The sequence below is a fragment of the Myotis daubentonii genome, chromosome 3 (assembly GCF_963259705.1).
Source record: "Myotis daubentonii chromosome 3, mMyoDau2.1, whole genome shotgun sequence".
Lineage (NCBI taxonomy): Eukaryota > Metazoa > Chordata > Mammalia > Chiroptera > Vespertilionidae > Myotis > Myotis daubentonii.
Genome location: NC_081842.1, coordinates 60,880,226 through 60,892,723, shown reverse-complemented (window position 1 = coordinate 60,892,723; position 12,498 = coordinate 60,880,226). Strand labels below are relative to the sequence as shown.

At 40.1% G+C, this 12,498-nt stretch overlaps 1 protein-coding gene across 1 annotated transcript in view; it reads right to left on the bottom strand.

Moving 5' to 3' along the window:
* GPR156 (G protein-coupled receptor 156) overlaps positions 1 to 12,498 on the bottom strand; it is a 110,458-nt gene that overhangs the window by 62,973 nt on the left and 34,987 nt on the right. The window contains exons 2-3 of the mRNA XM_059687729.1: positions 9,934 to 10,394; positions 9,616 to 9,749 (exon numbers count right to left, since the gene is read on the bottom strand). Coding sequence (XP_059543712.1) covers positions 9,616 to 9,749; positions 9,934 to 10,029 — 230 coding nt within the window. The 5' untranslated portion in view covers positions 10,030 to 10,394. The remainder of the gene's footprint in view (positions 1 to 9,615; positions 9,750 to 9,933; positions 10,395 to 12,498) is intronic.

Here is a 12,498-nt window from a genome sequence, read left to right as displayed (position 1 = left end):
TATTGATGGACAGTTAAGGAGTTTCCAGTGTGGGTCTATTATGAATACTGCTGTTATGAATATTCTAGTACATCTATTTTGGTGAATATATGTATGCAATTTTTGTGAGAATTTCTGATATGGCATATGCATATGCTTGGGTTTAGGAGATTATGTTGGACAGTTTTCTAAAGTGATTATAACAATACTAGAAGCCCAGTGCACAGATTTGTGCACTGGTGGGGTCCCTCAACTTGGCCTGTGGGGAGTGAGTAGAAACCGGCTCTCTGACATCCACCAAGGGGTTCCAGAATGCGAGAGGGCACAGGCCAGACTGAGGGACCCCACCAGTACATGATCGGGGCTGGGGAGGAACCACAGGAAGGCTCCAGGGTGTGTCTGGCCCATCTCACCCAGTCCCAATCAGGCAGACCCCAGCAGCAAGCTAACCTACTGTTTGGAGTGTCTGCCCCATGGTGGTCAGTGCGCATCACAGCAACTGGTCGAATGGTCGAATGGTCGAATGGTCGAACGGTCGAATGGTCGGACATTTAGCATATTCGTCTTTTATTATATAGGATATACTCCCATAACTATGCATAAGAATTCCAGATGCTCCCCATCCTTTCCAACACTTGGTTTTGTCTACTTTAAAAAAATTGTAGATATTCACGAGTATGCAGTGTTATCTCATTGTGGCTTTACTTTGCATTTCCCAGATGACTAATGAAGTTGAGCACTTTTTTATTTGTTTATTGGCTACCTGGATATATTATTTTGTGAAGCAGCTGTTCATATCTTCTGTCCATTAAAAAAATGTGTTCACTGTTTTTCTTATCAATTTATAGTTTTTTATTCTGGATAAATATCCTTTGATGATATATGCATTGTGAATATATTTTCCCATTCCATGGCTTGCATCAGTGGTATCTTTTAGTGAACAAAAGATGTCCTCAGTATTACCTAGAACAATTTTTTCTTTTATGAATAATAGTTTTGTGTCCTATTTAAGACATTTTTTCCTGCCTCAAGTTCATGAATGTAGTCACCTATATTATCTTCTTGAAGCTTTATTGTTTGACTTTTGCATTTAGATCTACAGTCTACCTGCGGATGATTTTGTTAGGTAGGATTCCAGTTACATTCTTCCCCATAAACAGTCAACTGACCCAGCACCATTTATTAAAAAGTGTCCATACATGCTTGGCTCTGTTTCTGGATTCTCTATATTCTGTTCCATTGGTCTATTTTTTTGGATATGAAATTAAGTTTATTATTCACATAGTAAATAGCAAAATGATTCACCAAGAATCAGGCTTAAGTTTTGTCTAGAGCAGTGGTGCTCAACCTGTGGGTCGTGACCCCTTTGGGGTTCGAACGACCTTTTCACAGGGGTCGCCTAAGACCATCGGAAAACACATATATAATTACATATTGTTTTTGTGATTAATCACTATGCTTTAATTATGTTCAATTTGTAACAATGAAAATATATCCTGCATATCAGATATTTATATTATGATTCATAACAGTAGCAAAATTACAGTTACGAAGTAGCAACGAAAATAATTTTATGGTTGGGGGTCACCACAACATGAGGAACTGTATTAAAGGGTCGCGGCATTAAAAAGGTTGAGAACCACTGGTCTAGAGTGAAGCATAGTGAGGAAGGGGTCAGTGATCTGGGATTTTTATTGTGGTTTATGGATGGAGCCTGGATGGGCCTTTTTGTCAGCCAGGTTTGTATTCCATTGGCCTATTTATCCATCCCTTGCACCAATTGTATACTTAGCATATCTTAACTACTAGCTTTATAATGAATCTTAATATCCAAAAGAGGAAATCCCTTCTTTTGTCCATTTTTCCCAGGTTATTTTTGGCCCTTTAACTTTCCATATATATATTTGAGAATCAGCTTGTTGAATTCACCAGAAAAAAAATGTTGGAACTTTTATTGCATTTACATTGAATCCATACATCAATCTGGGGAGAAATTATATCTTTAAAATATTGAGTCTTCTAATGTATAAATATATCATTGATTTGTTTAGAACTTATTTAATTTCTCTCAAAAATGTTTTATGATTTTCTATGTATAGATACTGCATATTTTTCCCTAGTGTATTAGTCAGGGTTCAATCACAGAAATGGAACCACTAGGAGATATATGAATTTGTCACAGGCAATCAGCAATAACCATCAAACCGGAAATTATATGGAAGATCCCATATATCTTTGTGGGGCACAATATGAGTACAAACTTTCCCACAGCCAACAAGATCAGCACTGCTTTCCTTTCTTCCTGGCCACCTTCATTCAGCTCCAATTACCCAAACCACAAAGCAGACAGGCCTGAAACAATGCATATGAAAGGAACACAGAGCCATTCCCTGGAGCAAGGCATACTTTTTTGAAAGGCTATTTTTAAAAAACAGAATGTTGTATTTTTTTGGACTTGCTCATGGTTTTCCACCCCGATGATACATCTGAAGCTCCAACGAACCCTTAAAATCACATTTTTATGTAGTCTCCTGAGCACTGTAGGGGTTTAGCTCAGGAAATATTTACAGTTGATATTGATAAACCTCACTCAGGTGATACTATAAGACTTTAAGGAATGGAAAGAACGAAGAAAATATGAGGATGAGTCTAATCTTTCTCAAAAGTGTGGAGACCTTGAGGCCTTTTATTATAATAGAAAATAATGTGAAACCTGGGGAGTCAGAGAGACCGCAGAAGGCTACAACAATAACATGCTTGAGAACCATGACTCATACAGTGTGTTGGATTTCCTGAAGGCAGAGAGAACAAATACAGCAGGGTACATGAAGTAAGTAAGTCAACTCTGGTGTATCCGTCAGAGACCTGTATAAGAACCTATCTAGGAAGTTGTGATAAAGGGAGGAGGCCACAGGGATGGACACGTTTCAGCCATTTACCAGCATCTGGTTCTCTGGCTTTCGCTCCAGCCCATGGTGCAGACAGAGGTGGCAGGTGCCTCTATGCACAGTTCCCAGTGCTGGGAGAGACAATCTGCCATGTACCCTGATTGGCTTTTAGTATTGTACCTAAGAAATCTTTGCTTATTCCAAGGTCACAACATTTTTCTCTTATGTTTTCTTTGAGAAAAATTTAGCATTAGGTTTTACAGTTAGGTCTATGATCTACTTTGAGTTAATTTCAGAATATGGTGCAAGATGTAGATCAAAGTTCATTTTTTCAAGTCATCTGAAGGTTAAGCTATTTTAGTTTTTTCTTTCTAAAATAGATGCCTTCTACTTCTCTTTCTTATCTTCTTACACTGGCTAAAATCTCCAATGCTGAATAAAAGTGGTGAGAGCAAACATCTTGTTTTCTTTCTGGTCTTAAAGGGAAAGTAATCAGTCTTTTACCATTGAAAATGGTGTTAGTTAAAGGTTTTTCATAGATGTACTTTCTGAGGTTGAGAAAGTTCTCTTCTATGCCTAGTTTGTTGATATTTTATCAGGAATGGATGTTGATTCGTGTCAAATGCTTTTTCTCTATTCAGATGATCATATGGTGTTTTTTTAAGTTGGTAAATATGGTGAATTATATAGATTGATCTTTGAATGTCAAACCAACCTTGCATTCCTTTGTCATGGAGCATTACCCTTTGGTATTTAGCAGGACTCCATTTATTAAAATTTGGTTTAGAATTTTTGAATTTATGTTCATGAGGGATATTAGTTTATAGTTTTTGTTGTTGTTGTTGTTAGGTTTTCATGTTAGGGTAATGCTGTCCTCATATAATGAGTTAGGAAATGCTCCATTATTTTCAGTATTTTTAGGAGACTTTGAATAAAACTGCAACAATACAGGCAGATTAGCTGGATGCCTCTGGCACATTCTCACAAGAATGCAATCAATGGGCCAGCTATGGCTGCCGTCTTTCAAGGGTTGACTGGGGGGGGGGGAGGGGGGGATCTGCTTCTAGGCTCATTCACTTCTAGGCCTCAGAAGATCTATTTTCAAGTTCACTGACATGGCTGTTAGGAAGCCTTGGGTCCTTGCTGGCTGCAGACTGGAAACATCAGTTCTTTGCCATGTGGGTCTCTCCAAAGGGCAGCTCACAACGTGGCAGGTGGCTTCCCTCAGAGTGAATGACTCAAAGAGTGAGACAGATTCAAGATGAAAGATATAGTCCTTTTGTAACCTTGTCCTCAAAGTGACATCTCATTTATAAGCAAGTCAATAAGTTCAGGTCATACTCAAGGAAAGAGGATTTCACAAGGATATAACTATCAGGAGGTAGAAATCATTGAAGAACATATTAGAGACTACCTACCATAGTTGTTCTTAACATTACCTTACTATCCTTCTAATACCTGTAGAATCTTAGGTGCTATCACTTATCCCTTCCTTATTTGGGTAATTATATATTCTCTCTTTTTCTCTTGATCACTTGAACTAGAAGTTGGTCAACTTTATCAATCTTCATAAACAACTTTGGTTTCAGTGTTTTCCCCTGTTGTTTTTCTGTTTTTATTTGATCAACTTCTATTCTGATCTTTATTATTTTCTTTCTTTTGCTTACTTTTGGGACTATTTGCTTTTTTTCTTGCTTTTTAAAGCAGAGTTTTCTTCTTTTCTGCCACCAACTACTGCTTTAATGGCATCCAACAAATTTTGATACGCTGTATTTTCATTTTCATTCAGTTGAAAATGCTTTATCATTTCTCTTTTGATTTCCTCCTTGGCCATGAATTAAAGTGTTCTATTAGGTTTCCAAATATTTCAAGATTTTCCAGAGATCTTTCTGTTATGGATTTCTAATTTAATTCCAGTGTCATCAGAGAACATATACTGTATGACTTGAATCCTTTTAAATTTAATGAGACTTTTTCCATGTCCCAGAATATGATCTACCTTAATAAACATTCCATGTATACTTGAAAAGAATGTGTCTTCTACAGATTTTGGGTGTGGGATTATATAAATGGCAATTAGGTCAGGTTGGTTGATAATGTTATTCAAGTCTTCTACATCTTTACTGATTTTTCTCTTGTAGACTATGTTTTAAAATTTTTATAAAAAATGCAGTATCTGGGCCTCGAACAACCACTTCAAAAATACAACTAAAAGACAGAACAGACATCATCCAGAACCACAGGAAGGCTGGCTGAATGGAAATTCTACAACTAGAAGGAAAGAGAAAAGCATTCCGAGACTCAGAGGAGGCGCAGTGCGGAAGTAAAATACTAAGGTGTGGAGTGCATGCGGAGAGGACTGGCAGCTGAGGGCACGGTTGTCATTTTCAATCAGGAGGGAGTCTCAGGCTCTGAGCTCCAGATCCGGGTGAGTTTCTAGGGACCCAGACTCATACGGGAGAAGAAGGACTGTGTGGCATCGGTCGGAACTCAAGGGCAGCTTTCTCTCCGAGGGGCTTGCAGCGATTACCAGGACATTGAGAAGCAGAGCCTCTGAAGGCAGGACTGAGAGCAGCCATAACTGCTAGCCCAGCCCTGTTGATTCCCTGGGACCCACCCTGCCCAAACCCTGCAGGGAGGCATTTGCTGGATAGCCTCAGGCAAAGGCTAGATTAGCACCTCCCTAGAGATCCAGGAGCCAGGAGCCACCCAGAGGTCAGAGTGGGACCATCCAGTTTGCAGCTCCGTGGAACCATAAAGGACACACTCAGGGGGCAGACTCAGTGAGCACCAAAGCCCCATTGAAGCAAGTCTTGCCCCAGAGGGGTGTCTCCAGCACAGAAGTACTCCCACTGCAGACACAGCTGATTCTCACAGCCAATTGGCCTGGAGGTCAAATCTTCCCAGTGATACCTACAACAATCAAGGCTTAACTACAGCAAGACTGTGCACAAAGACCACAAGGGGGTGCACCAAGAGTGTCCTCCTCAGGTAATTGGGGAGGCTGAACCACTGGGCCCTAGAGGACACTTAGCACAGAAAACCACTTTATCAACACAGGGAAGCATAAAAAATGCGGAGACAAAGAAAAAGGACACAAATGACAGAAATGGAGGAAAGCAAACTACTGGATATAGAGTTCAAAACTACACTTTTAAGGTTTTTCAAGAATTTTCTAGAAACTGCCAATAAACTTAATGAGATCTACAAGAAATCTAATGAGACCCTCGAGGTTGTGATAAAGGACCAACTAGAAATTAAGCATACACGGACTGAAATAAAGAATATTATACAGACTCCCAACAGCAGACTAGAGGATTGCAAGAATCAAGTCAATGATCTGAAATACGAAGAAGCAAAAAACACCCAACCAGAAAAGCAAAATGAAAAAAGAATCCAAAAATACGAAGATAGTGGAAGGAGCCTCTGGGACAGCTTCAAGCGTACCAACATCAGAATTATAGGGGTGCCAGAAGAAGAGAGAGAGCCAGATATTGAAAACCTATTTGAAGAAATAATGACAGAAAACTTCCCCTACCTGGTGAAAGAAATAGACTTACAAGTCCAGGAAGTACAGAGAACCCCAAACAAAAGGAATCCAAAGAGGACCACACCAAGACACATCATAATTAAAATGCCAAGAGCAAAAGACAAAGAGAGACTCTTAAAAGCAGCAAGAGAAAGAAAGTCAGTTACCTACAAGGGAGTACCCATACGACTGTCAGCTGATTTCTCAACAGAAACTTTGCAGGCCAGAAGGGAGTGGCAAGAAATATTCAAAGTGATGAATAGCAAGAACCTACAACCAAGATTACTTTATCCAGCAAAGCTATCATTCAGAATTGAAGGTCAGATAAAGAGCTTCACAGATAAGAAAAAGCTAAAGGAGTTCATCACCATCAAACCAGTATTATGAAATGCTGAAAGGTATCCTTTAAGAAGAGGAAGAAGAAGAAGGTAAAGATACAAATTATGAACAACAAATACACATCTATCAACAAGTGAATCTGAAAATCAAGTGAATAATCTGATGAACAGAGTGAACTGGTGATTATAATAGAATCAGGGGCATAGAAAGGGAGTGGACTGGCTATTCTTGGGGGAGAAAGGGGTGAAGGGGATGCGGGAAGAGACTGAACAAAAATTGTGCACCTATGGATGAGGACAGTGGGTGGGGAGTGAGGGAGGAGGGTGAGGTGGGAACTGGGTGGAGGGGGGTTATGGGGGGAAAAAAGAGGAACAAATGTAATAATCTCAACAATAAAGATTTAATTAATAAAAAAATGCAATATCTGCAACTGAACTCAAACATTACCGTGTTATTTTATTACAATATTTTCCTTTCCTCTGGCACATGCATGTGTGCATGCATACACATACAGTCACAAATTTAGAGACCACAGAACTGGAATGAAATGAAGCATTTAATTGTGATACTGCACCTTTGAACAAATGTTATTATTGAAGACAGCACTTTTGAAACTGGGTTATCTTATCTTCCCTTATCTGACCCTGTAAGCTATTTAACTGCAAAATGTGTTTTTATTCACGGTGCCTCTTACTATTTTATTCCTCATGCCAAGTCATGCTCCCACTGCAAGCAAGACAGGCAGCAAACATAGTTGTTCTACTACAACAGTGTTTCTATTTTAACCAGACAGATAAATGATTTTAAAACTTTGCATTCTACAAAACTGTATATAAAAATAATGTGTTTTGGGGAGGGGGGAAATAGTATGGCCATAACACTTGAAACATATTTAACTTTGTAACCAGAATGCTAATAAAAATAGTAATTATGCTATTAAAATACTAGCACTCAATAAATTTCCACTATCATTTGTACCCAGGATCATAGCCGATATTTGTAGCTTAAATCCTCGAGAGTATTTGCCTACCATAAATAACATTATCATCCAAATTTGCTCTGAATCTGTGCTTTCTTCAACAATCAATTTTTTTAAACACAAGGGAAATGTGTTTTCTGCTTCTTCATCTATTGCTATAGTTTTACCAGATAGCTTCATGTTGTAGGAAGGACACCCAATTCTTGAAGCCAGTAAACCAGTCTAATATTATTATATGGGAAAGCAGTATCCTAGTATTCTTAACTTAAGGCTTCCTTCTTTAACTGTAGAAAACTTGCTCGTGAATTCTTTAAACCATTTATTTTTCTGGGGGAAAATTACATACGAACCAAAAATATTATTTTCTTATTTGCCAATCAGGTATTAATTTGCATTATAAAAATGTGTTACAGCTAAAAAGACTACTTCATAGTTCTCTAACCTTGAAATGTGTGACTTTCTTAGTCATTTTCTTGGCAGCAGCCGCAACATGTTTACTAAGCACCTATTATATTCCAGACTCTGTTCTAAATGTTGGAGACAGTAGTGAGCATGATAGACAAGGTCCCGGAGTTTACAGTCTTTATATTCTGGTGTGGGATACAGACAATAAGAAGGTAAATCAATAAATATGGTAATATCAGAGAGTCATACTATGAAGAAAATAAAACAGTGATGGGATATGGAATGAGATATGGGGACTGGGTAGCCATTGGGTAAAGAGGCTACTTTAGATAACATGATCAGGGAAGACTTCTCTGAAGAGGTGACATTTGAGCCAAGACCTACATGATGAGAAGTAACTAGTTATGGAAAGATGTGGAGAAGACTGTTAGGTAGTGGGAACATAAGGGGCAGTAAGTCAAAGTCCTTGAGATGGGAGTAGGTTTAGTGTAATTGAGAATGAAAGTGGCTGGAGCAGCGGTAGGGGTATACTCAGGACAGAGTACCACATATCACTGCCATGTTGAGGTTGGTCCCACAGACCAAGTCACTGCTACTTAATAATTCCATGTCCTCCGTGCCTCAAATGGCCAATGGCACCCAAAATGCCCGCTAGACAAATTCTACTGACTGGTCCTCCTCTGAGTGCCAAACCAGGTAACGGAGCACAATACACTTGATCACCACCAAGTTTAAGGCTGGAGTGGGGCCAGACGAGTTTGGCTTCTCTGAGGGAGTTGTTGAAATCTGATGTGGGCTCCATCCAGAAAAAAAACAGCTGTGGGGCAGGAAGAGAGGACTGGAGGCCTCCTGGGACAGCTGGGGCAGGATGAGGTGCAGAGTGCTGGAGTGGAAGGGATGGAAGGGTTGGTCCTTGAGGGAAGGATTGAATAGCAGTGAAGACAAGATTCTGCAAGACCCTTCAGAAGACAGTCATCATTTTTTCCTTTTGTCAGCCCCAGGAGCCACAGATACTTACCCTGATGAGCCAGAGACCTTCCAACCAGTCAGAATTGTCTAGCAGAACAACCAGGTCGTAGGGCTTCACTGTTTATGCAGAAACCTTAACCCAGCCAGATTGGTTCCAATTGTGCTGCCATAAACTTAGTATTGCTTCAGAAGATTTCTACATGCTCTCCATTTTTAATACAAACACCTCATCTTCTTAGAAGAGTTGTGACCTCCTTTATGAGGAGAGGATCTCCATGCTCTTTGGGGGCGGGGGGTTATCCTTGCAGTAGGTAGCACAACACTGGGCTAAATCTTTCTCCTCCAGAGGGAATTCTATCCCAAGGCCAGGACCCTTTGGGGGGGAAGTTCTTACACAGCTTAATGCCACAGAAGGAGACACGATATACTGATACCAGCTGGTAGTTTATAGTATCAAAAAGATACTAACATTCTGGGTTTCATGGTTCAGGCTATGGGAGATGGGAATCTAGGCATGGGCTGCTTACCTGTTCTTTCTGCAACGAATTGTGAAGCCAAGAAAGAAGACTGTCAGAAGAAGTCCACAGCTGAGAAAAGTCCACACAATACCCACGAGGGCAGGAGATAATGAAGAAATGGTCTTACTGTGGTGGGAAGAGGTCTGAGAACAGAATAAAGAGAAGCTGTTAGGAATGAGGCTCTTCTGTAGATCAAAGGTGAACTGCCCCATCATCACCAAAGCCTGGAAATACATGTCCTTCATTAACATTTCCTCCTCCCCCACCCCTTTCCCCCCAACACATGTATTTCTGAGCAGCCCTGACACCCCAGGGCTGCTTACTTACAATCGTTGTCTTGCAGAGATCATGAATGGGTCTGCGATCCAGCTCCTGGCCAGGTAAACTGTCACACAAGTCAGAGCAGTTTATTTCAGGCTCCATGTCATCACATGCCCCTCTTGGTGTGTGCGTATTCAGTCTTGATTACCCGCTGGTAGGGAACCAGCAGATCTTTGTCTAAAACAAAAGAGCATCTCAAATCTTGTCTTCAGAGGTGCCATTTTGGGGCTGGCTCCTGGTTCCAAATCCAGGAATGGACAACTCATTCAGGTGGAAGCGAACGTGATTTCACTAAGCTCCTTCCTCAATCACCCTCCAGGCTCTCGGGGTGCCCTGTTGCCAGTGTATACCATGTGAGTCAGGAGTGGGCATCTTGGTAACCACAAAGTGATGATTCTAGCTTGCCACCAGATGGCAGTCACTGCTCCGAGTACTCTCACACAGGTCCTGAAGGAAAGCAATCAAACCTGTTAAAAATAAATTATACATTTATGTATATGTAAATAGTCTATTAGAGGTTTAAAATATTTTATATATTTTAATTAGATAGTTATGTTTTTATTACACACAGTTATATACTTTATTATATATAACAAAGGTTTAAAATAGTATACTTAAATAAAATATATTGTAAACCTCTTTAATAAGCAATCATTTAAAAACAAAGACAAAGCACATCTGACAATTAGATATGAAGCTTTAGCGATAGAAAGCCCTACAGTCTTTCTTCAGGTCCTTTTTATGGCCCAGCACTGTAAAAACTTTAGTTCGGAGATGTGAAGCACATCTTCCTTTTTTCCCTACTGAGAAATCCCCTGCCCTTCCAACATCTTTCATGCAACTCATGGCTTAAGCTCTGTCTGATCCTGGGGGATGGGGAGCTCTGGTGCACCCCCGCCCCCCCCCCCCCCCCCCCGCTGTCTGCATGCAATGTCTGCCGGTCACTCCGGCTCTTGTTCTCTTGGGGAATGGAGGGACTTCCTATGTCCACTCAGCTGGGGGCACAGGAGAATATATGAGCCCTTTGCCAATAGTTTTCTGCTTGTTTTTAAAGTGTTAGACTACTAGGAGAAGTGAGGTAGGCCACTTGGGTAAGAGGGGGAGAAACTGAGGACGTTAGGGATGTCCTCAGAGTGAGCAACTGGACAGAGGATGGCGTTATTTCCCTCAGAAGATGCTCACAATGTGAATACTGTGATAAAGAGAAGCTCTACCTTGCAGAACAAAAGTAGAAATACAGAAAGACTCAGTTTAGCCCCAGCAGAAAAGGTAGGCAGGTCCCTAATTCTTTAAAGCATTCTATCACTTAATACAGAAAACAGATTTGAAATTTTACCAGTGGAAATTTATAAGAGGATATCACTTCTGTTTTTAAAATAGTTTAGCACACCTTTCTTTTATTGTGGAGAAAAATTGGAAGAGGAAAAAATATCAATTATTATTTCAATTGCCACAGAACATAGAATTTCTGTTTAAGCCAGAACAATAGTGACAGGTGTAGAATGCTATCTTTGGATTCTGCGTGCTTAAGCATGAACAATATAGCACCAGGTGCTGCCGACTCATTGGCCTCTCCTATGGTCCTGAATTATTTACCAGGTTCATTACAGTGAAATCCCAAGAGAACTAACAGCTACTATCTCCTGTCAAGACATTTAAATTCTTGTGCAGTCTAGTCAGATTACTGAATGCAAAATTAAGAAGTAAATATAAAAACATGACTATTTGCATCCTAATCTAATTGATATTGCTAAAAAGACCTTTTGTTCTTTTACTTCTATTTAAAGTTAGACATCTCCTATTGTGCCTTATAGCATAAGAGTAATATTGTAATCTTTAGTGAAGCCTGTACTACATGATGGATTTGAAGGTATATTTTTCCTACATTTCCCTTTTTAAATTTTTTAAATGTTTTTTATTGATTTCAGAGAGAGGAAGGGAGGGAGAAAGAGAGATAAAAACAACAATGATAAAAGAGAATCATTGATTGGCTGCCTCCTGCATGCCCACTACTGGAGTTTGAGCCTGCAACCTGGGAATGTGCCCCGACCAGGAATCGAATCATGACCTCCTGGTTCATGGGTCGATGCTCAACCACTGAGCAGCACTGGCTGGACTTCCCTTTTAATCATATTGGCAAATAAATACACTTATATTTGAACCATTATCAAGTCCATGTTTGTGAATCCTTAAATCAGATTGAAGTATATATCATCAGTGTGTGTGTGTGTGTGTGTGTGTGTGTGTGTGTGTAGAACTTCACTTTGTCCTCACTACAACAGTGTCATGCCAGGTAAACAACATCAATCCCTTGTTTTCAAATAAAGAAACATAGAGCAGAGAAGTGAGGAAACTTGCTCCAAATCTGTAAAGGCAGGACTTGAATCCAGGATTACATTCCAAAACCAGTGTCCTCCTGGCACACACCCTTCCGAGGGCAGACACTCTGGACTGACTTCTCCTGAGAAGACATCAAATGGTCTGGTGGGTGTTTCCATGTTTAGTTCATGACTATGGGGTCCCTGCAGTGCGGCCCACAATAGTCTGTCTAAATCAGTCTTTCTCAACTGG